This window comes from Sprattus sprattus (assembly GCF_963457725.1).
Source record: "Sprattus sprattus genome assembly, chromosome: 20".
Taxonomy (NCBI): domain Eukaryota; kingdom Metazoa; phylum Chordata; class Actinopteri; order Clupeiformes; family Clupeidae; genus Sprattus; species Sprattus sprattus.
In genome coordinates, this window is record NC_137918.1 from 10,167,321 (window position 1) to 10,195,178 (window position 27,858).

The 27,858-nt window shown below is 40.6% G+C and overlaps 2 protein-coding genes across 2 annotated transcripts; one reads left to right on the forward strand and one right to left on the reverse strand.

The window, feature by feature from the left end:
- Positions 1 to 1,067: 1,067 nt before the first annotated feature.
- tmlhe (trimethyllysine hydroxylase, epsilon) lies at positions 1,068 to 12,861 on the forward strand (the record flags this gene model as incomplete). Its single annotated transcript, XM_080859735.1, has 7 exons — positions 1,068 to 1,230; positions 6,156 to 6,332; positions 7,024 to 7,303; positions 8,801 to 8,920; positions 9,266 to 9,502; positions 11,379 to 11,517; positions 12,730 to 12,861. 7 exons carry the CDS (start codon positions 1,068 to 1,070, stop codon positions 12,859 to 12,861), a joined length of 1,248 nt encoding a protein of 415 aa, XP_080715861.1.
- A 2,421-nt stretch (positions 12,862 to 15,282) lies between these two features.
- On the reverse strand, positions 15,283 to 27,696 carry mpp1 (MAGUK p55 scaffold protein 1). Its single transcript, XM_080859506.1, has 12 exons — positions 27,288 to 27,696; positions 23,070 to 23,195; positions 22,895 to 22,973; positions 22,574 to 22,659; positions 20,536 to 20,604; positions 19,933 to 20,129; positions 19,371 to 19,477; positions 19,198 to 19,278; positions 19,004 to 19,084; positions 16,698 to 16,900; positions 16,096 to 16,167; positions 15,283 to 15,931 (listed from the first exon to the last, which is right to left on the reverse strand). The coding sequence occupies exons 1-12, from the start codon at positions 27,408 to 27,410 to the stop codon at positions 15,755 to 15,757; spliced, it is 1,401 nt and encodes a 466-aa protein (XP_080715632.1). The 5' UTR covers positions 27,411 to 27,696; the 3' UTR covers positions 15,283 to 15,754.
- Between the last annotated feature and the right edge of the window lie 162 nt (positions 27,697 to 27,858).

Genomic DNA, 27,858 nt, shown 5'->3' on the forward strand with positions numbered 1-27,858 from the left:
CAAAGGGACACGCCCACCTAGGGACACAAACCTTATTTCGTATTAGCCATAGGGGGCTACAGTCATGTCAAGTTTACTGTGGATTTGTGAAGTGTAACTGTATATCGTCAACCAAAAATCAGTTTAAAAAAAAAAACAGAAGAAGAAAAAAACACTAGACATCTCATTACAAATGTGACAAAAGTGAAGTTAATTTGTGCTATCAGCATTTAAAAAAAAGCTTCCTGGGTGTTAGCAGCAGGGAAGCCTGGGTGAATTATGCTGTCTTGCCCAACAACATTTTACTGCAGCAAGGACGGTCCATATACTGCAGCAAGGACTGTCCATATGGACTGTGCGGGTGACGAAATTTGCGTCGGAAGCACCAGGTGGAGACCATACGCAGGTGTGTCCGCAGAAGTATACCACATGCTTAATGCTAATTGGTCGGTTCAGACTGCTAAGTAGTTGGAATATTCAGTTACCCCTTTCATGTCCCGGCTTATAACGTATAGTAGGCTATGTTGGGTCGTATATATGTCTATGGTATGTCTCACAGTCACCAGCAGGCATTGCTGTTGAATCCAGTGACTGTATACAATCGATGGTTGAACCAAGGTTGTTCGAGTCTGCGCAGGCTTGACCCCCCTGAACAAGTCCAGTCTTATGTTGGCCGCCTACCGTAAACTCTTTCACAGACAGTGAGAGCTTGGTTCAATCATTCATTTGCACATATTTTATGACAGTCAAGACATAAGGGAAGTCTACTTCTCTCGTAAGAACACACACAATCTTGCCGAGTCGCCCGGCGATAACCGATAGTAAGTACAGCGTATGTATGAGCGGCAATCTTGTAACCAGAATTTGACAGAGTAGACGAAAAGTCAGATGGTTAACAAGTCGACAGTGCCCAATCGTCGTGATTTACTCTTCTTATTTCGTTTGATAACAAACAGCATCGTTGCTCAGCGAAATGGGGCATGACGTGCAAGATAGTTTACAGTAGCACGGAGGCATAACTAGTTTGGTGAACCGGTTAGAAAGCTTATTCATTTTAACAAGAATTCTGATTTTATGTTTTGCAGAATATGTTGCTGTCACGAATTCGCCTGCCATGGTTTTCTGTGTTTAAGGCTCAGGTTACACCTACTCGCTTGCAACGTTCGTGCGCACCTCTGGCCAGTAAACGCTGGCAGCACACAACTCCAAATCCCAGCCCGTGCACATGGAAGGCCAAAGAGGACTGTTTTGGTGAGTTATAGATAGGCTGTTACAACAACCAAACAACTGAATTTGATGAGGCGAGTCAGACAGATCGAGGAAGCCAAACTATAAGGATAAGCAGAAGCTGCGGGACATTTTGTGACCCATGCAGATTTCCTTCCCTTACCCATAGATGTTAAAGGACTACTGACCCTAAATTAGTGTGAAAACAGTCGGGATAATGATAAACTCAGAAGATTGTCTGTAGAATGTGGATGCCTCAAACTTTTAACCCTATTGTCCTTGGGTCATAGTGGTCCTAAATTATATACAAACATTACAATTGATAGAAATCAGTGATGAAACTCCATGGCTTTCCATCTAGCTTCTTAAAATGACCCCCAAACATATTTATTGAAAACAAAACAAAACTTTCAGTTTAACTGCTATACTCAAATTCAATGCCTGTTGTCTTTGGGTCAATATGACCTGAAATAACATTTGGTGTCCAATAAACTAGATGAGCTGTTCTTTCTCACTCAGTGTGCTATAAACTAGTCAGCCCTTCCCCTCAAATTCAATTACAAAAAAGCTTACTGGTAATACATTGTGTTGTTCTGTGCATCAAAACCACATATTCTCACACACACACACACACTTGCACACAATGTTTTGACGACTCACTTGGTTCTTTTAAAGATATGTTTAGACCCTAGCACTTGTTGTTAAAATTGTACTTGGCCTCTCTGGTAATGATGACTGGACCTTATACTCAAATATAGGGGTTAGATAAGGATAAGCACGTTGGTGACACCACTAGTTTCAGAAGGTCTACTGGGTCACATTTACCCTAAAAGTCTGTATGCACAATCAGCAGAAATGTAACATAGGCATAATTATGGTATTTATTGTATGGACCATCCTTCATATATTAGAATATTAGTAGAATAATAGTAATTATATAATTTAACAATTTCATTCATTTTATATCCATTTTCATTAAAAACAGAGACAGAAAAATGGAAGATTGACATCCAGTATGTGCTGGATTGTAAAATGAATGATAATTAGTCTGAACAAACCATTGTAATATCTTGAGGAATGTTGTGGAACATTTGACTATGATCTTGAAAATGGACATGCTTTGAACAGCTTTATGTGGACTGTCAAAGGAGGAGGCGCCAATGCTCTCCTGAGTTTCCCTCGTCACTAGTTTGAGCGGTATTTTACTGGCTGAAGGCAAAATAATGTTCATGACTTCATGAAATGAACATCTTTTCTGACACTGTCACTTTATTTACGTTTTACCTTTTTCTACATCTGCACACTGCACAGTATTCATTTTGAAGATGCAACTGATGAAGTCTATCACAGGCTGATGAAAGTGCTAGCTGGTGGTCATGTCTATGGTGTTTACACTCTAGTTGGGGACATGTGCCGTAACCCACAGTACCTGAAAAAAGCCTGTACACCTGTCCTCTCATGATGCATTGGAATGTGGCATGAGTTAGTTGAGATAATTGGAGATGCCTGAAGATTTAGAAGATGCTTAGAGCCTACATCAACGGAGCGTGAGAAAGAACTGAAAGAACCCTGCAGGATTTGGCGTTGCTCAGAGCCTGTATGAACAGGGCATAAGGGAAGGTTTAAGATGCTTAGAGGACCTGGCATGCTAGGATTAATGGTCTACTACATTGCTACGAATGGATTTCAGTTTTAGAGAATACGAAAAAAATGTATCACCCTCATAAATGGGGCCTACGCAATGGATGAAGAACACTGCTGGATTTACTGATGAGCTTAGCTTAACTATCATGTGTCATTCTGAAACTGAACCTGAGGGTGAGGCCATATACAAGGCTGCATTTCTCACTGCAGTGTCAATAATTGGAGGGGGTCTCACAACCAAGCATAAGCTATATGAATCTCGACCCAAGGTAGGTTATTCACTCATAATGTGCTTTGTGGTATTTATTAAGTATTTGGATTACGAGTGGCCTCCAGTAGCCAGTTTCCTCTCTTGTCAAAGATGTGTGAATAGGTATCTCACCAACGGGATCTAACATCATCTTCAGACACAAAGACACAAAGCCAGCACCACCAGAAAAAACAGACATTCCACAGCTCTGTAACCAAGATGTGGCTGGAATACTTTCAGCAAAGAAGTCAAAATACTCAACTTTCTATACACAGAAACTAGGGGTGCCCATAATTGTGGCACACATGTTTTGGGGGAAAATATTTATTTAATGTCAAGAGTTTTATTTCTTTCAATAATTTTACTTCAATGAAAAGGAAAGATTTTTGTGAATATTTTGAGTCAAAGAACAAGAGGATAAACAGCAAAGACATATTATTTCATAGCCTGTTTTGCTCATATTCACTAGGGGTGCCAATAATTGTGGAGTGCACTGAATGTATTGATTTATTGATGTCTATAATTAAATCATCATATATTTCTGATTTTGCCTTCAACTATTTAAATATTGACACACATCAGATGTACATATACAGTACAGTGGTGGAAGTAAGCCAGACAAGGCTGTCTAATCTGGCTAGGTTTTCATATACATCCCTGGAACACCATTTCTAAAACTTGTGCATGAAATGTTATTTGTTTTTGCTGAGCTCATCCCAGATCAGCCATGTTGCATATACAGTATTGTTTATATTATATTTACAGTGGGGAAAATAAGTATTTGAACCCCTGCCGACTTCGCAAGTTTGGCCACTTGCAAAGAAATGTGTGATCTAGAATTTCAATGGTAGGTGTATTTTAACAGTGAGAAACAGAATATCAACAAAAAAATCCAGAAAACTGAAAGATTTATGACTTTATTTGCATTTGATGCAAAAAATAAGTATTTGAACCCCCAAGCAAACAGCAATAATTCTGGCTCCCAATGGCCAGTTATGTGCCCAAAAAGCACACAGATTAGTCCTCATTAGGTCTAACAAGGTATACCTGATCTCAACTGGTGACCTGTATAAAAGAAACCTGTCCAAAGAATCGTACTTCACACCTTCAACCTCACCACCATGGGCAAGACCAAAGAGCTGTCCAAGGACGTCAGAGATAAGATTGTAGACCTGGACAAGGCTGGAATGGGCTACAAAACCACCGGCAAGCAGCTTGGTGCGAAGCAGATAACTATTGGTGCGATTATTCATAAATGGAAGCAACACCAAACAACTGTCACCCGCTCTAGGTCTGGGGCTCCATGCAAGATATCCCCTCGTGCGGAATCAGTGATCATTCGAAAGGTGCAGAATAACCCCAGAACTACACAGGGGGAGCTTGTGAATGATCTCAAGGCAGCTGGGACCAGAGTCACCAAGAAAACCATTGGCAACACACCACGTCGTAATTTTTTGAAGTACTGCAGCACTCGCAAGGTCCCCCTGCTCAAGGAAGCGCATGTACAGGGCCATCTGAAGTTTACCATTGCACAGTTGAATGATTCTAGGGAGGATTGGGAGACAGAATATGGTCAGATGAATCCAAAATCAAGCTCTTTGGCATCAACTCGACTTGCCGTGTTTGACAGGGGGGGGGATGCTGAATATGACCCCAAGAGTACATCATACCCACCATCAAGCATGGAGGTGGAAACATTATGCTTTTGGGCTGTTTCTCTGCCAAGGGTACAGGACGACTCCACCGCATCAAGGGGACTATGGATGGGGCCATGTAACGTGGAATATTGGGCTTGAACCTCATTCCCTCATTCCCTCCCATTGAAAACACAACCTTAAAGATTTGGAGAGGATCTGGAAAGAGGAGTGGACCAAAATCCCTCCTGAGATGTTTGTAAACCTGGTGACCAACTACAAGAAACGTCTGACGTCTGTGCTTGCCAATAAGGGTTATTCCACCAAGTACTAAGTCATTTTTGTCAGTCAGTTTTGGGGGTTCAAATACTTATTTTTTGCATCAAATGCAAATAAAGTCATAATTCTTATAAAATGCATTTTTCTGGATTTTTTTGTTGATATTCTGTTTCTCACTGTTAATATACACCTACCATTACAATTATAGATCACACATTTCTTTGCAAGTGGCCAAACTTGTGAAATCGCAAGGGGTTCAAATACTTATTTTCCCCACTGTACATTTAGTCATTTAGCAGACGCTTTTATCTAAAGCGATTTACAAGGATGTATACACATTTTTTACATTTACACTGATGGCCCACTGCACATCAGGAGCAATTAGGGGTTCAGTGTCTTGCTCAAGGACACTTCGACAGGGAATCGAACTAACAACCTTCTGATTACTAAATTACTTTTCTACATCCTGTACCACTGTTGCCTCAGTCAATGGCAAATCTTAGCAGTTTGAGTGTCCCCCGCCTGGTCCTCAAAATACCACACTCTACAGCTGGTGTCACTCAGTCAGTAGTCCAGGTTCAGTTTGTTAGGCAGGTTATGCTGGTGACAGTTGAGGAATTTCAGTGTTATCAATAAAACTGGATGTACACTTGTACATTATATCTTCTGACTTTGATGAACATGAGGAATTTCATTAAATTAATCAGGTGTTCATGTGTGTAAATTGCAATTAGTGCAGTTTGGAGAAACTTCCATGTTGACTAACATATGTAGTGTCTCTAAAAGATTCGTAATGGGTAAGGATGATTTCAGATTCACAAATTGTCCCATTATTAGTGGAGGGCGTAGTAAGGTATACATATTATCTTTACCCTCCAATAAATGAGCAGTGCTTTGACCTGGTATGGCCTGGCTTTAAGCTAGTCCACTGCTGGGATCTTTTGCCAGGGTCTGGTCAACTGCACCCAATTATAATGCAAACTCCCTCTCACAGTTAAGTTAAGACCAGTGTGTCTTCATTCATTGATCAAGAAGTCAGTACTAATATTATACTGGTTCTGTGTACCCTATCCTGTCAAAGTTTGTGTTGAAATAATTGTGTCGGTATTGATATTTAACTGTTTTTCAACTTTATGTGGCAGAGCTTAAATATGGCGGACTGGTCATGCAGTTTGACTACGTGTGGCTAAGGGACCACTGCCGCTCTTCTTCCTGTTATAACAGCAAGACCAATCAACGAAGCCTGGACACTGCCAGCATTGAACTCAGCATACGCCCAGAAAAGACCAGGGTTGACGATGAGAGCCTTTTCTTCACATGTGAGTTTAATGTTTTTTTTTTTTTTTTTTCAAATTAGTTTTTATTGTTTTCTTGAAGTAACAACACATGAAAACATAAAATGAGACGGATTCAAGTTTTACAAAAAAATCTCCCTTCCCCCTCCCACGACCCAGACAGCAACCCTAAACTGAAGACAAATCATAGTCTGTACACATACATATGTATATACTGTACATTGAAGAAAATTAGTTTAATGTCGTGTCTGTGAGATGGCATAACTGAAGGTCTAAAAAGATTGATCATAAGGTTGATCATTTACACTGACAATTTTTTGGAAGTGAAAATCACTTTTGTTGTGGACCTATTTTATTGTTTGAAATTTGCAGCTCCACTACTTTGACCTCTTCTGACCCTGTGCCAATATGTTGAATATCTAAAGCAAAAGATAAGGCAGGAAAGACTTTGAGTCTCATAAAATACATGAAGGAATGGCGACGTTGCATAAACCTCAGACACCATCAGCCACAGAGATGGTGAAGAGGTTACACAGTAACTCCATTCAGCCTTTAAAAGTATCATCAGGCAATATATTATATTGTAAGCTTACGGCTGAGGATCGTGTTGCCTTTAATTTTTATATTATATAAATGTTGATCATCTATCCTGTGTGGTAGTAAAATATAAAAGGTCGTTTTAGTCACTGGATCTTCATTTGAATGACCCTTTCAGGGCCAGATGGTCACACTACACAGTATAAGCTGGATTGGCTGGTGCAGAACAGCTATGAGGGGCAGAAACACAGTGCCATGCACCCGCGGAGCCCATGGAAGGCCAGCAGCTACACACGTGCCGATGTGCGCTCTGCCAAATGGGACAAGTTCCTGAGCTGTGACCAAGAGCTGAAACTCTTTCTCAGCAATTTCTTGCTGTACGGCATTGCCTTCGTGGAGGATGTGCCTGCGACAGTGGAGGCCACGGAAAGGTTGACGCAGAGAGTCAGTCTCATTAGGTGAGCAATATCTCCTGATATTTCTCCTTTACTGTATTTGAACTGTTTTGGCATATCTTATCCTTCCATTTTGTGTTAGCATTTACTTAGAGTTTCCTTTGCCAATCTGAATCAAAGGAGTATTATTGTCCTGTCTCCTGGCCACTAGGTGGTGTCTCAGCTTAAACAATGCCTCCATTCTCCCTGCTGTGTAAAGGGGGAAGGAGATATAGATGATGGTGTAGGTGTGTTCAAAAATAATCAACATGTTTGGTTTTTTTGGTTAGAAGCAGTACCCAAGAAGCACATTTTGTCTGAACATACACCACACACATGCTGTATATCTGATACATGCCCAAACACACTTCTGTCTGATACATCATCATCTGAATGACCCTGTCACTCTCATATGTGACCCACTCTTTTGCCCAGTCTACTCAGACACATAAAATGGTAATATGCTTACCTCATCCTAATTAATGATACAGTGGATAAACGATGGTTTAGCAAATTTCGACAAAAACCCAGGAAGAATGGTCATGATGGTATGTAATACGATTACAACAGTCATCATTTGGGTTCCCCGCACCCTTTTGCACTGTTTCAGTAAAAAAATTATCTTTCCATTTTCCTAAATGGTCTTTGGGCGTTATTGGGCTTTCTGTGAGCAGTGGTCTCCTCCAATGAGAAGCACTCTTGGCGAATGTTCATATATCCACATAGCACTAAGGAAAACTGTGGCAAACACAACTAAAGCTTTTCAAGGAAATATTCACTTATAGTTGTCTTAGTTGGCCCAAGTTTTTCACTTCTAACGTCATTTCCCCCGCCCACTCACCATCTGTTGTCCAATGAAAGTTCTCCATCTGTCATGACTGCACACATGTGACAAAAAGAGTAAATACTGGAAAGAGAACATGCTAATTCAGATACTGAAATATGAGAGAAAAATCGATGCTCAAGCAATACTTACCATTAGAGACACATTATGTACAGAATATGACCTTTATACAAGTGTGCTGAGCTCACAACATGCAACTCAATATATAGACTCAATAGAAATACAGGAAGACACAATACAATTTTTGATAATAAATAAATCAAACGTGGTCTGGCAAAATCTAATGTTGCATTGTTAATTGTTTGTAAATCATCTCTGCTCATTACTGTCACCTGTCCTTGGAAGGCCAGGTGGGTAAAATGTTCCTCGTGGCCGAGGGTTGGTTTGCATGCTGTTGCGTCCAGCTGATTCTTTAGCATTTTCTTAGTAGAATAAGTGGTGGAAAATACTTGCCCTCTCGTGGTCAATCGTGGTATAGCAGGATAATTGTTGATATCTTCATATGTTACCCTTCCAGATTAGCTAAATTAAATGAATGAAGTCAGGCATATGTATGTTTGTGCTGGAGAGGAATTGCAAGTTTACAGTTTTTGATTTTGATAGATAATTACTGTTGTCACCGTCATCATACCAGACAACCAAATATTGTGCCTGATTTTGTGAAACCCTTTACCCAGGGAGACCATGTACGGTCGAATGTGGAGTTTTACCTCTGACTATTCCCGAGGAGACACAGCCTATACGAAACTGGCATTAGACCGCCACACCGACACTGCATATTTTCAGGAGCCTTGTGGGTGAGTTCCCATCTATGGCCATTCAGCTTCATCTGCTCTCATGAGTATTTTGCAATCATTTTGCAAACACTTACTCACTCTAACAAGCAAGCAAGCAAGGTTAAGCAGAAGCCATTGAGAATAAGTCATTTAAGTAATAGTAATTTCCTATGAAATATATGACATTAGGAACATTTTATTTAAATGTAACATCTTTATTTAACATTTTAGATTAGAAATCATTGTTGACTGGAACACAAATGTGTAAAGACTTTTAGTTGCAACCCTCCAACATGAATACATTATCTTGTAGCCAGTTTCTTTGTTGATGATCACCCTTTGAGTGGTTTTTTTTTTTTGTCACAGGATCCAAGTGTTCCACTGCCTTCGACACGAGGGCACGGGCGGCAGGACGCTGCTCGTGGATGGCTTTCATGCGGCAGGCCAAGTTCTTCAGAGGTCACCCGAGCTCTTTGAGATCCTCTCACAAGTGCCCATAAAGCACGAGTACATCGAGAATCTCAGTGATCACAGCAACCACATGATCGGTATTGGGCCAGTGCTAAACGTGTACCCATGGAACAATGAAGTCTACATGATTCGGTACGCTCACATTCATTACTCATACAGTTTGTCATCACATCGGCCATATTGGAAGCTTCTTTCCTTCACAGCCCATCCAATAGTACTCATGTGACTTTTAAGCACAATTTTGTTAATGTCTGTTATTTGTTTGTGGAGGTAAAGTAGATACATTGTCACCATGGTAATCTGCCTGACACTGTGTTGTAACAATATACACTTGAGTCTGGGTAAGAATGAGGACATATTCAATAAGTGTGGAGCTCATATGCATATTCAAATTCATTTCAAAAGAAACTTGTAATACAAAAGAAGTTACTTTTGATGTATACTTTTACTATGTAAAGTTTTATTGTGGTAGGAGTAAAGGAAAAAATTAAGCCTATTTGGGTGTATTTTGGGCATATTCAGAATCAGAATCAGAATCAGAATCAGAATCAGAATCATGTTTATTGGCCAAGTACATTTTCATATACAAGGAATTTGTTGTGGTGTTTAGTTGCTCTCAATGTACTTTAACTGAAAATGTGCAATGTATCACAACAGTTTAGGATCAAATAAATAAATATAATGTAATATAAATATAATAATAAATATAATACATTTTCAAGTGTTCATTAAGGTGACGACAAGGGGAAAAAAACTGTTCCTGTGTCTGGTGGTTTTGGTGTGCAGGGATCTGTAGCGCCTGCCAGAGGGGAGGAGCTGAAACAGATTATGTCCAGGGTGTGAGGGGTCTGCAATAATTTTCCCTGCCCGTTTCCTGGCTCTAGTGGTGTACAGGTCCTGGATGGTGGGCAGGTCGGCACCGATGATGATTTCTGCTGATCTGACTGTCCGTTGTAGTCTGTTCCTGTCCAGTTTAGTGGCCGATCCAAACCAGACAGTGATAGATGAGCAGAGAACAGACTCAATGACTGCAGTGTAAAACTGGATCAGCAGCTCCTGAGGCAGGTTGTACTTCCTGAGCTGGCGCAGGAAGAACATCCGCTGCTGGGCCTTTTTGGTGACTGATCTAATGTTTGGCTCCCACTTCAGGTTCTGGGAGATTGTGGAACCCAGAAACCTGAAGGATTCCACGGCAGACACAGTGCAGTTCAGTATGGTGAGGGGGGGCAGTGATGGGGGGTTCCTCCTGAAGTCCACTATCATTTCAACAGTTTTGAGCGAGTTCAACTCCAGGTTGTAGCGACTGCACCACAGGGCGAGCTGTTCAACTTCCCTCCGGTATGCAGACTCATCTCCATCTCGGATGAGGCCGATGATTGTAGTGTCGTCTGCAAATTTCAGGAGCTGAACAGACGGGTCTCCTGAGGTGCAGTCATTTGTGTACAGGGAAAAGAGCAGCGGGGAGAGCACGCAACCCTGGGGAGCACCAGTGCTGACTGTCCTGGTACTGGATGTTATTTCTCCCAGCCTTACCTGCTGCTTCCTGTCTGTCAGGAAGTTCGTTATCCACTGACAGGTGGAGGCGGTGTATAGCTCATTTGCATATTCAAATTCATTTTCAAAGAAACTTGTAATACAAATTTGTTTACTTTTCATGGGTAGTTTCATTGTGTAAAGTTTCATTTTGATAGGAGTAAAGGAAAAAAATAGCCCCATTAGGCTGTTATGTTACCTGGCCTTATGGTAAACATCTCGGATTGATGAGAATTTAACATATTTCCTCAACTAGGATTTCTTAGGACTTTTAGTATGTTGTTCTGGACACCTCATAGAAATGATCTATGCTGAAAAAAATTCTATTACAATTAGTCTGTCGAAAAACGCTACTTTGCCTGGACTAATAGGGTTGTTCACTTTTAGATGTTTCTAAACAGTTTGGCTAAAACCAGGTAAAAAGCAACCGATTCTCAGTAGAATTTGAGTCCCCTTGTGTAATGTCGTCCTGCAGGTATAATAATTATGACCGTGCAGTGATCAACACGGTCTCCCAGGATGTGGTTCAGCGTTGGTACAGGGCTCATCGGGAGCTGACCTCAGCGCTGAGAGATCCCGAGAACGAGCTCTGGGTGAAGCTGACGCCTGGGAAGGTACACTTGCATTTTCACTGTTTTTATCAACCTCTCACTTAATGTTGTGTTTTTCTCAACCCTGGGCATATTTATTTAAAAAACATCTTCATGTTCCCTGCTTATAAGCAGCCAAGCTCAACAGATGGCTGTCAGATAATAATCCATATCTAAAATGACCTCATACATTTTTCAGTCTAAATCCATCAAAAGAGAAGAGGCAAGTTAATTTGAAACAGAAGTACTTCTTCAGTCATAACAACAACCATGTCATGATCATCATTGAAGTATTGTAGGCTTTCAGTTTGATTTTGGTTGTGTTGTCCACACATTTTTTTTCTACCTGAATCCATCTGGGAGGCATAGCCAACGCTAGACACTCGTATTAACATAAAATCACATATGTATAGAATCAAGGTCAACTGGAACATTAAACAACAACACACAGTACAAACAGACAAAGTTATTATTTACTGGTAAGTTTTGGAAAATAGAATGACATTAATGCACAGATGTTAAAGGAGACAGATGTGGATGCAGGATCTGGATCATATTCCTATGGACATATTGATTTAAACATACTGCTAAGGACTAAACCCAAAGTAACACGCCCGTATGTGAATGCAACAATGTGTCACATCAAAAAGGGAAATATGATCTAAGACTAAGTGATGTCACAAAGCATCCATCTATCCAGCTGTTCATCCAGTCATCTGTGCTTCCACCCATTTCCCTTTCTCCCTATGGAGATCCATTAGTCTCTCTCAATCTATCAATCTCACCAACGTTATGTATTTAAGCCCTACAATCAACTTAGCTGGAGTGATTATTCTAAAGACAAAATGAAGTCTCTGCTAAATCATTCACTAGTGCAGTAATTCATGCAATTGTTGTGTAAAATCTTCAGAACATGCACATAAGATTGTCATTTCCACTCTGAAGTTAAGTAGCTAACTGTCTTCTTTTCTGCCACCCTAACATAACTGATTAAAGTGAACTGCTTTACCCATTAGCCTCATGCTCTCAAAGGCTAAATCTCAGTAACTGTTACTGTCTCGGCACACTTGTGGACTGCCCAAATATCTCCCAGGTTTCCTGGCTCACTCATGATAACGATATTGATTATGCTGACACAGTACACTCCCTCCTAGAATAGAACTATGTCAATGTATTTAATTGAGTTTGATTTTCATTCTAAATTCAATTTGATTCTAAATGGACTTATCCCATTAGGTCATCTTTATTGACAACTGGCGTGTTCTGCATGGGCGAGAGTCGTTTACGGGCCTGAGGGAGTTGTGCGGCTGCTATCTGACCCGTGACGATGTCCTCAACACTGCCCGCTCACTGGGGCTCCGCGCTTGAACACATCAGCTCTCCACTCCAAACCAAAGCAGCTCACACAGATGGGTGTATAGATCATAGAATGTTTCCTATTAAATCAAATGGCACTGGGCACATTGCAGTTTGTGAAGACATTTCTGTCACGGAAAAAGTTGAGTCAATAACTGAATCGGTACTTTTCCTCACATTGTTTACATTAATTACAATAGTTTTTGTCAGTATTTATACTCTTTTGCACAATTCACTACATTGTCATAAAACTGCAACTTTCTACATTCTGATTTGCACTGAGATTGATTTAGTAATTAAGTATCCTTTAAACTTGCCTTTGTTCCCCACACTGATTCAATTCAAGTAAATTGTGTGTAAATAAAAACATTTTAAAGCAACAGAAGAGCATAGTATTCAGGTTTTTGTATCATGCTTATATTCATTTTAATGGTGTATGGCCATGTGAAGGATGGTTAAACACACCTGTCATTCCTAGGAGCCACCCAGGAGATTCACTTTGTGATGTTCTTATCCAAGTCCAAAACCCAGTGAAAATGTTAGTTCAGCTTTCTCAGCACAGCCTTGCCAAAAATATTGCCAAAATACTCACTTGCTCACTTTGAATCAATGCCAACAGTGTGTTTGGTATTTGAAAGGCAGGTCTGTTGGGGCTTTTTAGTGTTAAAGATTAGCTTATGGTTAAAATTGTACAGTTCTATTTATATTATTGTTTAAAACAATATCTAAAAAGCCTTTAAGCTAACAGACCTAAATCTCACAGTTGAAGAAAAGATGTTGAGAAAGAAATGAACACCTGGTTGCACAGGCACCCTTTTATTGTGACTCGTACTGATCGGCTCACTGCTTTTGAAACCAAATGTACCAACAATCAGTGATGCCTCCCCACAATAGAACCCCCTCATGTCCTGATGCTGTAGTTTCACTGCTGAAGGATTAGACAATGAGTAATAAGGGTATAATTTACTTTTATATAGAGTAATAATACGTGTGCACCTAGCGGTTCTAAAATAGGGGCCTTCTTTCAATTCCATGAAGTGAATGAAAAAAATTAATGTATTTATTACCTTCAAAAGGAGGACAAATAGACAAATAGAGTACAGGGAGCTAAACATTTTATTTAATGACATTTCCATCATGGCACAGTTCCCTTGGAATAGTATGGCAACTGTAAATTGCTAACTGACTGACTGGTTGCCTTTCCTCATGTGAGTGTTTCTGTGGTCAGATTAAGGAAATGACTCCGGTCATCCCACGTGCAGGCAGGTCACACTTCTTCCTTTTCAGTCCAAAATGCTACTGCTCTAAAAAACAATACCTGCATTTCTCTGAATCGGTTTAGTCTAATCTAATCAGATTTCAAGGAGTACCACTCCAATGACTAGGACCCCTTATCTGTTGTGGAGACCCCACATGTCTGCACATCTCTCAAATAACAGTTCCTTTTGGGTCCAACCATCCATTCTCAATTTTTTTCTCATGCAAATAACACCCACCTGAACCTGTCCATCTTGCGAGTCTTCATCCAGTCCTGGCATCGACCTCTCTGCCTTCTGGATATCTTGGTGTGGATGATAGACCCCCTTCAGATTAGCCTTTCAGACTGAAGTCCACCCATTCAATCTCCCCATACAACAAAGCATTCATTTCATAATGAACAGGGTCTGCTTTTGTCACCAGTACGTGGCATGAGGTAACCATGTAGACTCTTCTGTGGCCCTATATCGGTGGGTTACATCAGACTGTTGTCTGTCATGGAATCTTCAATGGAAATCTTGCCCCTGACACCACCCCTGAAAGTGGTATGCATGTCAAACACAGTCCTTGTGTGCACATTCTTTTCAACTTCTGACTTTTTGAACTTCTGACTTTGCAATTCCTTTCCTGACAGCTGTCAGACATGTGAGACTGACAGCTTGTTACAGCTCACCTTTATTATAAAACCAATGTTTACTCCCAAGCAGCTGTTTGATTTAGCTATACTCTCTACCCCTTCTTTACATTTCTGTGGATACATGTACTGTACAGTATATGCCAAATGCATAAACCCATATGGATTTAATATGTGTATATGGTGATGGAGTCAAAAGGATTTTGGGGGATTTTAGCCCCATATATGCTAACTTCTGATGCAGGGCAATAACATGACTTTAACAATTAACGAGCTGGTTAATAGATTAAATTGATTTTGCGTTTCAGTTTAGCTGAGGAAAAATATGAGGCATTAAGGGAAGCTAGACTCATACACACACACATGCGCACACACGCACACACGCACACACGCACACGCACACACACTCACACAACAAGGTCTGAAGCCACCCATAACATTCAGAGTCTGTGTACCAGGCAATTATTAGCCACTTGAGTTGTGTGTTACAGTGGGTTGAGGGAACAATGAGTCCGGTCAGAGTCCTGTTTTAATACAAGGGAGGTGTTTTAATATTGTATAGGCCATTACAGCATAGGGATACACACGTTTGGAGTTGCCATGAGGGAAGACGTGACTGGCTGTAGAAATGGCATTTAGAAGTAGACAGTAGCTACAAGTTTATATCCCTCCTTTTGGCTATGCCATCTCAATAAATGTGGTAATTTTAAAAAATAACTCAAAAGACAAAACAAGAACATTACGGTCCTCCCAACAACATAAAGAAAACTATTTATATTGCTACATCATTCACCATAAATATGTCCTCCCTATATATATATCTCCCTTTGAATTCTTATACTATTTTTTATATATAATCTCTTTGAACAGAATATGTTTGGTTTAAAAGATAAAACAGCCTTGATCACCAAAAAAATGCTGCAGAAGAGTGTTCTGTTATGGCTTATGACATGGGATCAGACGTCTTTTGTATACAGTACACACTGATTGGACAGAATGGTACAGCGAGTTATCTCAGTAGACCCAGGAGACGGGCACCCACTGCGGGTTGGAGCTGGCCGACTCGATGGCCTCCTCCACTGCCTTGACACTCTCATCCACGTCATTGTTCACCAGAACCACGTCAAAGAAGGGTTTGTAGGTGGCCAGGATCGAGTCAGACTCTCTTTGGATAGCTTTCACAGCGTCAGACTAGAGAATGCGAAGCAGAGAGATGGGGTAGAAGGTCAAAGGTCACCGTATGCTGCAAGTTTTGCAGTCATTTCATAGACAATGAACTGTGCGTTTTTTAAATATTTTCGTTTTGTTTTTATGCAATGTGTTTTATGACAGAAGAAACAAGAAATTGAGCATACCTGGTTTCCATTGGTTGGTGCAATGAACACAACAAGAGGGGCAAATTCAGGAGTTCTCAGAAGTTTCAGTGTCTGTGTATCAGAGAAAAATTCATTTAAATGTATGTTAACATGTCAGCTTTTGATTACAAGCATTTTTCAAATGATTAAAATGTTTAAAATGATGTATAGATGTGTTTCATGTTATCATGGAAAAGTCATCATTGAGATCATTGAGAGTCATTCGCCTTTATTCTTTTGCACTCTACAGTAACACGTGCCTCAAGTCTTTCCTTTAATTGAACTAACTGCTATGCTGGCTTGCCAGATACAGTCAACTAGATTATCCCTCTCACAAGGAAGGAGACGAAACCATGGGGTTTATGTTTGGGATACACGTAGAAAATCCCAGATAATCAAATATGCTTCCCTGGCTCTGTCATTTTTACAAGGGATAATGTATCCGCCGATTAGTATCGGAACATAAATCCCAACAGGATGTCCAGGACCCTGACGTGCAGGTATTATACGGTTACTTGCCAAAACGATTAGATGTCAATGGGAGCGGTCATTAATGTTTTTACTAACGTAATGGTGTGTAATAAAAGTCTGATAAAACCTACCTGAGCTTCCACATCGAGCAGCGCAGTTTTGCCTTGTTCGTGAATCTTCTGGATGGTGTCCATTTTGGTGCCGTACATATTTCCCTGAAAGCTCCCATATTCAAGGAGCTCATTCTGTACGATACACTTGGTCATTGCATCACTCGAGATGAAGAAGTACTCCTTCCCATTTTCCTCATCCTTCTTTTGGGGTCGAGTTGTATCTATTTATAAAAAAGATAGCAAAAGTAAAATGGGCTGCCCAAAATCTTTATAAAATGGCTAAACTCATTCGTTGCTCTCTTGCCTCCTCCTCATTATCATCATCTTTACTATGGTATCATACCAGCATCATCATTATTTAAAAAAGAAAATAGCATAAACTTAATTCTACAGCCGCGGAAAAAATTAAGAGACCACTTCAAAATTATCAGTTTCTCTGGTTTTACTATTTATTGGTATGTGTTAAAGTAAAATGTACATTTGAGTTTTATTCTATAACCTACTGGCAACATTCCTACCAAATTTCAAATAAAAATATTGTCATTTAGATCATTTATTTGCAGAAAAGTGACAATTGGTCAAAATAGCAAAAAAGATGCAGTGTCTTCAGATCTCGAATAATGCAAAGAAAACAAGCTCATATTCATTTTTAAACTACACAATACTAATGCTTTAACTTAGGAAGAGTTCAGAAATCAATATTTGGTGGAATAACCTTGATTTAAAATCACAACTTTCATGTGTCTTGGCATGCTCTCCACCAGTCTTTCACATTGCCGTTGGGTGACTTTATGCTACTCCTGGCGCAAGAATTCAAGCAGCTCGGCTTCTTTTCATGGCTTGTGACCATCCATCTGCCTCTTGATCACATTTCAGAGTTTTTTTTATGGGATTCAGGTCTCGAAATTGGACTGGCCATGACAGGGTCCTGATCTGGTGATACTCCATCCACACCTTTACTGGCCTGGCTGTGTGGCATGGAGCATTGCCCTGCTGGAAAAAACACTTCTCAGAGTTGGGGAACATTGTCAGAGCAAAAGGAAGCAAGTTTTTCTTCCGGGACAACGTTGTACTTTGCCTGGCTGAGGTTTGTAAAAGACCATAAGGATTGAACCAAAGCTGACTGGAGGTTCTTCTAAGTTCGTCTTCTCTGATGAGTCCAATTTCACAGTAGGTGCAAGACTCTGTGGCTTGTAGGCCTCTCCAGGTCTCCGTCTAACCATCAGACGACCATGTGTTGGGCAAAGCTGAAAATTGGACTCATCAGAGAAGACGAACTAGGAGACCCTCCAGTCCTCTTTGGTTCAATCCTTATGGTCTTTTACAAACCTCAGCCAGGCAAAGTACAACGTTGTCCCGGAAGAAAAACTTGCTTCCTTTTGCTCTGACAATTTTCCCCAACTCTGAGAAGTGTTTTTTCCAGCAGGGCAATGCTCCATGCCACACAGCCAGGCCAGTTAAGGTGTGGATGGAGTATCACCAGATCAGGACCCTGTCATGGCCAGCCCAATTTCGAGACCTGAATCCCATAAAAAAAACTCTGAAATGTGATCAAGAGGAAGATGGATGGTCACAAGCCATGAAAAGAAGCCGAGCTGCTTGAATTCTTGCGCCAGGAGTAGCATAAAGTCACCCAACGGCAATGTGAAAGACTGGTGGAGAGCATGCCAAGACACATGAAAGTTGTGATTTTAAATCAAGGTTATTCCACCAAATATTGATTTCTGAACTCTTCCTAAGTTAAAGCATTAGTATTGTGTAGTTTAAAAATTAATATGAGCTTGTTTTCTTTGCATTATTCGAGATCTGAAGACACTGCATATTTTTTGCTATTTTGACCAATTGTCATTTTTCTGCAAATAAATGATCTAAATGACAATATTTTTATTTGAAATTTGGTAGGAATGTTGCCAGTAGGTTATAGAATAAAACTAAAATGTACATTTTACTTTAACACATACCAATAAATAGTAAAACCAGAGAAACTGATAATTTTGAAGTGGTCTCTTAATTTTTTCCGCGGCTGTATTTATTTATCGTGAATTGATACAGCAGGCAAACAGGCAAACAACTCACTGCTGACATTTTTATTGCAAATTTGCCACACCAAATTTGCCACACCAAGAAATGCATAATTTTCATTGTGTCTTCCTTGGAAGGTAACAGGCATAGAGGATATCCTTAGCAGCTGCCTGACTGGGGGTCAAGGGCGTATAAGTGTAAATACAGTAATGTCTTGCTCTTTCAAAAATGTCTTCTCAAACAGCTTATTCAACTGCTGTCATTGCGTTGCTTTTCATATTAATGAGACAATGAGAACTTACGTGGGGCTGGATAGGCAAACTTCTCTGGATATTTAGACAGCAACGAGCTTTTGATGTGACTTCGCCCTACCCCAGGGGCACCTGTAGAACAGAACATGCAGAACGTTGTTGCTTGCAGTGATGTTGATGGTTCTCGCTAGAAAAACTGATGTGTGACAACTTGGGAGACACAGAGCTTCAGAAGCAGGCCTTACCAATGAGGATAAGAGTCTTTCTGGTACATGCTGGGAGACGTACAACTTCCTCATAGGAGAAGACATCAAGCTGGTCAAAAACTGTTACAAAACAGCAAAGTTAGACCAGTGTGACCATAACACCACAGGCAGCATTGGCTGGATTAGCATGATGTGTCATCGTGCCGTCTCACCTGAACTGTGCTTGGCCAGGTACTTGTCTTTGCATTTCTTCTTCTTACCAAAGGGGCTACAGCTTTGGCTGCTGTCTCCTGCCTTCTTGCTTTTGCTTGCATGACGCCTGCAAAAACACACACATAGTTTGCAACACAGTCTGATTAGCATATGAGGGCCAAACCGCAACGGTGTCATTTTAACAGCAACTGATTCAATAGACTCATCGACACTAGCTCACCGACCCTCTGTCTCGCTGATTTCAATTGGCAATACACAATTAAGGAAAATGAATGATGAAAAATGGAGGTCAATGATCCAATACTACATATCTGTGAGGGGTAAAAGTAAGTGAACCTTTGCTTTGAGTATCTAGTGTGACCCCCTTGTGCAGTAATAACTGCATAAACGAAAAATTTGCTTCTGGCAGCTGTTGATCAGTCGTGCACATCGGCTTGGAAGAATTTTTTAGCCCATTCCTTTATACAGAACAGTATGAAGATGAGAACAGTGAGACTGCCCATGGCTGCCCATGGCTTTTCATTAATAGAATGGTCATTAAGTTAGTAAGTAGGTAAGTACCATTCTTGCAGCTCAGGGGAAGGGATGAGCCCTGCGAAGTCAGCAGCCGAGCTTTCCACCCTGCCTTGCCACCAGTTTGGGTCCTTCTTCTCTATAATCTGGATGATGTCGCCAGTGCTGAACTTCAGTCCCGCCTCTTTGCATGGAATGAGGTCATCCTCAGCAGGGTTATAATCAAACTGAGCCCGCATGAACATCTGTGGAGGGAAAAATCCAACTTACTTATTTTAAAAGTTGCACTTGGCCATAAGATCTAGCCCTATTACTGTAGAAATTGTGGGACAATAAAATATTAAGAAAGGAAAGGAAAATGTGAACAAACTTTTTATGAAAGGCTATGATTAGACATCTACCTAATGTATAAAATACCAGCCACACTGAAAGAGTCATAAAAAAATTGTGCTTCCTGTCACTGGTGAAGTATACCACTGTAACATTAATGGGAATATAAATTATTTGTTCAATTATTTATTTAATGAATGTCATTTTGTCCCTTGACATCCTTCAAAGGTTCAGATGAGGCTGCCCATTTTTGCTAATATTTACACTGTGTAAAACCCAATATCTGTGAGGGTGGTGACTTGTCTCTTTTCATTACCTTACCTCACAGGGAAGAGAGCGGCTCTGTTGTTTTGGGATGACCTTAAGTTTGACAACTCCATTTGTGTCTTTCTGCAAAAACATAGCAATAACATCGAATCAGTCTTCGTTCATTTCAAATGTTTCAAAAACAATCCATCTTTTTGTCATTCATATACATTTTTAACTCACTTTGTGGCTGTTCAACAAATAATCCCTCTACCACACAGAACTTGTGAAACTGCCATAATGACCTTTCCAGAAAAGGTATTAGTAATAAAGATAAAACATCACCATTAGGGTACAGTTGCAGAATTCTTCAAGATTAGCAGTTCATGGCCTAGCGCACAGAACTCCACTGAAATAAAAATGAAACTCTCGTTGACCTTCAGACCTAGAAGTATTAGTAGTTTATCTTCTTATCTGTCAAATCACGTGTGTGTTGGACCATTCCTAGAGGCATAACTTGGCAGAGTCAGACAACATTGGCACCAGGGCCGGAGTAAGAACACTAAAGGCACAGGGGCCACACTTACTCAAAGTGTAAGGGGCCCATACTTAATATGTTCAGGCCATCAAGGCAAGGCAATTTGCAACCAAGATGAAATGCTACAGCCTGACGATCCCACCCTTTGGTCTAGCAGCATATTACTAATGACAACTCAGTTACACCAACCGTGAGCAACTAGGTGATGTGATGCTAATTATGTTTGAAAAACACTCAATAATCTTATATATTAAGAAAGCTGTGTGGGTAGTATAAGTAAACTATTAAGCTTGCACAATTATAAGGAAAAATCAAGGCTAAATGTACAGAATAAATGACACACCTATCACATGATGAAAGCGAAATCCATGTTCTGTTACTATGGCGCTCTTAATATGTTTAAGTTGCTGGTATTAAAAATATCTGACTTTCTGCCGCCTGCAAATAAACTCATACGGCAGATTTCTGTCTGCCAACCTGATTTCTTTTTTGTAAATAACGAAATACTCCTTGACTTCTGCCATCTTTCATTCCTCTCTTTCCTTTCAGAATTACCAAAGGCTTCGCTGACAGCTCAGTATGTTCATTTGTTGGAAAAAAACCCATTGGAGTGTCAAACAGTAGATAGAATAGCTCATAGCTTGATATCCAGTCTAAGATAATTCTCTATTTTGACATGCAGTTTGGTTGCTACCTGACATCGTAGAAATCAGATTTTTTCTTTTTATTGTACTCGTACCTTGGTATGCTATTGGTACAGAGTACAGATACATGGTATTGGCAGATACCAGCACTCTGCTAGTGCTAACCCGACCGTTCACCTTGACACCTCCTCAAGCACCAGTTAGCCCTGCTTGGCCCAACGCCACTGGCTGCTAGCCCAGAGGAGGCACGATCAAGCCCTGAGGTGGCACGATCAAGCCCTTGAAGTGACAATGAAAACACAACTGGTCTTGGCACACACTAGCTCGCCCGGATTTGACCCAATAAGAAAAACATGCCAATTCAAATTTGTATATGAAATTGTAGTGGATGAATGCTAACAGAACTGGCTTTCAACTTGTTTCTATTTGAATCTGCACCAGTACTTTGGGGTCTTCTTCTATGGGGAATTGGATTGCTGCCAACACACTACAACTCCCACAGTCCCCCACTCATATTTAGACCAAAGCCCCCTAATGGATGTCTTCATACATAATATAGCTGTAGTCTGGCACTGTGAGACCACAAGATGCAAATAGCACAAGTTTAAATAAAGAGGTATGCAAAACAAATGGAGTAAGACATATTTAGGTTAGGTTGCGCAATGCACAAGTGTTCTCATTTTTGATCCAGTACTCTGACTATGGAACCATGGTTTTAAACATGTCACAATGCACACGTGTGGCTATGAGAGGGGTCTAAAGATTCTGAAGTGAAACTAAAACATTTTGTTGTATAATTGTATGCATGATCACTGAATATGTAGACAAACTGAGATCATAGCAGCTGTTAAGAACTTTAGTTTTAGAGACGAGACAGATGGCCTAAGACTGCACTCAAGATCAACCAACTGAACAGAGCCAGAGGGCATACCAGAATCTTCTGCAGCTGATCCACAGACTGGTTGTCTACACTCTGTCCATTTATCTCAGCTATTTCATCACCTTCGTGTAGCGACCCTGTAGCAAAGTAAAAACACAATCCTGAACTTTATCATTGTTAAAACAAGACATCATTGTAAATGTGTTAGTCTCAAATGAATATATTCATTTTTTTCTGATCTAATAAGATGACAGATTATAGTAACTGAGAGAATAACAAATAAAAGACATTCAATTGAGAAAGACTCCAGCAAGACCACAATTTTAATAATTTTCTCTTGGCAGTGAAATAGCTAGATAGTGATATCCTTACCTTGCCTGTGTATCATTCCACCATGTAATATTCTTGCAACTGTACATTTCTGCTTCGCATTCAACTTAAGAGTCACTCCCTAAGGAAACAATTTAAAACAAATTCATATGATTTAACTTCAAACCCAAAATGCCAATGAGACATATCTAGAATTGATTTAGTGTGTTGTCCATACCATTGGCTCAGAGGGGTTCTTTTCAAAAGCCACTTCACGTGGGTTCAGGTCTTTGCCATTCTGATAGGCAGCACTGCCATTAAGGCACACCGCCTGGCCTTTGTCCTCATGGGCCAGCATCGTAGCCTGCAAAAAACAACATATAAGGGTCATTACTGCTGATTTGCAAAATCACATGAAATATACACTTGCGTGCCACTAAAAATCTCTCCCACTTTGACACTACACCAGTCTGCTTTCATCCTCACCAAAAACGCAAGTCAGCGACTTGGTCAGTCACATGAACAGAGGAAGTAGTCAGAGAAATGGGCTGAGAGCCAGCTGGTTTCCTCAAGTTAATAAACGAGAACAAGAACACTGAAAAGTGTTAAGATAAGCTTAAACGCATTACTGAGCACTCATTTTAGTGGATAACATCATAGTTGGCAAAAAAACTTTTTTTTTTCCACTACTGAGTCAGTAAATCTAATCTAAGATTTCCTGAGTCAGTAAGAAAGTTAGTAACACAAAGTTCCCTGACATCTAAGAGACACGATGTGAACTTGTCCTAACTCATCCACACATTTATCTTGAAATGTCTTGCTTTTTAAACCCATGGCGAAAGACAGAATTACCCCATAGCAATACAATGGCTAAATCCATGGCCCACCTTATAACTTGCCTTTTCTAGACTGCCTTTGTTGATGGGATTATTTAAGTGTTCAAGAATGAATGTGTATAAATGCTTACAATGTGCTAACTAATTGATTTATGGCTCATTTAAACTAAACATTTTATGTACAGTCATGGAATTCCCATGACTGTACATACAGCGCCAGACGATGGTGCCCACATTCTACCAGAGAGTGCTGATACAGCAGGAATCTCATGACTTAATTCCATTTCCATTACAGAGCCAAGTGTTTTGGCCTGGTAGAATTTGAGTAAATATTGGAAACGTCTTAAACTTTCGCATGTATTTCCAATATTTACTCACGTCTTACGAAGTGTCTCTGGTCATGGAACTTTTTACAAGAACTTTTTTAGGTTGGGTTTACTCTTATGTCTAACGTAGAATGTGATCAACAGTGTAGGCCTCGTCATTGCCTGCCATTGTCATAATATAATGTTGCGCTCATCTTACGCTCATCCATGTAGGTTCAGTGTCCTTCACCTGGCAAACCGCATCAGCTTCGAGTCTGGGGAGGAGGGGGCAGGGGGAGGCAACTGTCTCGAATATTTTGAATTTGGACTGCAGTACCCCTTTTAAACGCTGTCAGTGTTCATTTATCTAGACTAACCCCCAAAGCGACATTTGATGTAGCCTAAATCAGTATCAGCTAAGAGTTAGAGGACAAAACCTTTTGCCATAATGGGAAGGTTTTCATGAACAGACTTGAGTGAGTGAGTGAACGAGTGTGTGTGTGCGCGCGTGTGTGTGTGTAAGACCCTTAGGATTCATGTATTCAGAAATAAAAGGCAGGGTCTACATCAACACTATAGGATACAGATGTTGTTCAGTGAAAAGTGAAACAACCAATTCCATTTCCATTACGGAGCCAAGTGTTTTGGCCTGGTAAAACGTGAGTAAATATTGGAAATGTCTCCAACATTCGCATGTATTTCCAATATTTACTCACGTTTTACGATGTCTCTGGTCATGGAACTTTTTACAAGGACTTTTTTAGGTGGGGTATACTCTAACGCAGGGGTGTCAAACTCAAATACACAGAGGGCAGAAATAAACAATGGGTCAAAGTCGAGGGCTGGACAGTGGGCCAAGCACTTGCGCTTGCGGGCCTAAATTAACGTATGCTACCAACTCTCAGCTATATCAGATAGATAGATTAATAGGAGATAGATGGATATTTATTAATCCTTAGGGGAAATTAGGCAAGCCAAATGAAATTTCACCGTTGCTCATTCAAATCAATGGAACTTTTTGCAACATTCTGAGGAGCTGGCGGGCCAGATGAAATGGCTTGTCGGGCCTGATCCCGCCCGCGGGCCTTGAGTTTGACACATGTGCTCTAACGTCAAACGTAGAATGTGATCGACAGTGTAGGCCTCGTCATTGCCTGCCATTGTCAAAATATAATGTTGCGCTCATCCTACGCTCATCCATGTAGGTTCAGTGTCCTTAACCTGGCAAAACGCATCAGCTTTGAGTCAGGGGAGGCAACTGTATCCAATATTTTGAATTTGACTGCAGTACCCCTTTTAAACGCTGTCAGTGTTCAGTCATCTTGACTAACCTAACGACATTTGATGTAGCCTAAATCAGTATCAGCTAAGAGTTAGAGGACAAAACCTTTTGCCATAATGGGAAGGTTTTCATGAACAGACTTGAAAGCAACTGTCTTAAAAACAATTTGCACCATTTATAAAGCATATTCACAGAAGGAAGACAAAACTAGGTCTTTTACTGTGGGCTGTAACTCTTTTTCAAAACCGCCATGACTGTCTCATGTCGTGTAAAAGGCAGTGAAAAGGGCAGCTAGCTTATTAGGGCTGCTAGATTGCCACTGCCCGAAGAAATTAATGTTGGGACTGGGCAAGTTGGAGAAAAAAAATGCTTTAGATTTAAGATGCTTCATTGACACTGTCTTTACGATCCAACAACTTTGTGAGAACAGATGTCTCAGGGACACACGTGAGCTTTGTTATCAGCGGCAGTGTACTAAACCACCCAGATAGCAAAAGGCCAGTGGGCCACTGTCGGTCGACTGGGGGCAGTGCTGGCAGTCCGCTGGTCTTTTTTCACATCGATTTTACAGTGGTCCACTGGTGAGGACAGACCAATGGCCCACCGTTTTGCCACAGAAATGTATATTCATTTATACTTATTACTTCTACACTTCTTTATTTATCAATGTATTCATTTATACTTAATTCATTTTTCACCTTGAACGATTTCTAGCATCATGAACTACTTCTGTTTAGTGGTTGAAATTTTTTAAATAGACTGTGCCAGGAATATGATTTAAAAAATGCCAGGAATTGCTAACATTTTATGTTATTTTCTTAATATCCACGCCCAATTAAACTACAGGCGGATCTACCTACACAGCCCATGTGCTTGCTATCTGGGCAGGACTCATCCAAAGGGCCACAGCACTCTGACAAGGGAAGGACTCCAAAGTGGCAATATCTCAGTCATTGGTTGTTGCTTTACTGATTTATTTCAGAATTACACTGGTGAACTGATTTGAATTGTGTTAGGCCTACCCGATAATTGTTATCTATGAGTGAGTGAACGAGTGTGTGTGTGTGTGTGTGTGTGTGTGTGTGTGTGTGTGTGTGTGTGTGTGTGTGTGTGTGTGTGTGTGTTTTTCTGTGTGTAGGGCCCTTTGGACTACAACATTCATGTATTCAGAAATAAGAAATGTAATTCCACTATGATGCAAATGCACTGAATAAAAGGCAGGGTCTACATCAACACTATAGGATACAGATGTTGTTCAGTGAAGAGTGAAACAACCAATTCCATAAAGCTAAGTCTTTTAAAATTGCTTAGACTTGGCTTTCTAAATTTTCAAGGGACTCTAAACTTGTTTATGCCCCCATACAGGATGTTGACAGGTAGCGACCCGCACTCAAAGCCTATTGATCTGTGTCCAAGTGAGAGATACTTAGCCATGGCTAGGCTACTCATAAAATAGGTTGATGTTTTTACCGGCATGATCCGACGAGAACACTATGTGATGCCCGCAACGGCAAATGCAAAATGGCTTGGACATAACAACACTGTGGCAGTGAGGACCACTGGTGTGTGAATAAGGTTCATTTTGTTGTAATTCTTAGTGAAAAGGCACAAATGAAGTGCGTACCGGTTCTAAAAGGTCTGTTCTGAGCTGTTTTCCTTGAGGCTAATGATAATGAGCATTGTTTTGAAATAGTTCTGCACCTCCACCAAGTGATTTGACGCTAGCCTGCATAAGGAAACAGGATAGCAACTCTTAGCTACAGCCCCATACAATTTGCGCTCATGTTAGGCTACGTTATATCTCGTGCTTCACTGCCCTACAGAAGGCAGATCTATCCAGGCAATACCGGCGGTGGCCAGAGTATAGCCTCTCGGATTTCAAAACAGAAGTAGCGGAAGTATTCAATGTAATGCTATATCAGGGTTGCAGCTATCCTTCGTAAACAATGCACAAATAATCGACATCCAAATGCACAGGAAAATGTATTACAAACAGGACTACTCACATAAGACATATCTGATAAATACCTTACCTTATCTGTTCGTGGTTTATTATGAAGCAGTTGTTCTAGATACAGATCAGAGAGAGCTGTTCGAACGCTGTGTACTTGCTCGAATATGACAGCTGGTTCATTTTTGTTGGACTTTAATGTCATCTTCAACGCTTAGAGAGGGAGGGGGCACAGAACCCAAGACGCCCTTGCTCAAAGTCCGAAGGACACTGGAAGAGTGTTGTCTGGTTGGTGCAAAGGAGCGATAAAAGGCAGCGATAAAAGGGTTCCTTCACCGGTTAAAGTGCGAGATCTATCTGACGCACAAGGTTCCTGGTGGTAACGTTAGTCATGAGCTGACAAAGCAAATAACCTTCCGTTAGAGGCGGGGAGAGTCTTCAACGCGTAACCAATACTCAGTAGCCTACTCCTTGTTTGAGCAATTCATCGAAGACAACAAACTAGAATACAGGCAATAAAATATCCCAATGCCTGCCGTGTTGACTGCAGGATATAGGCTATAGACTAGTGATTGCAAGGAGTTATCTGAAATATCATTGGCACTAAATTAAAAAAACGGAGTAAACGCTGGCTCATGCCAATGTTGATCCAT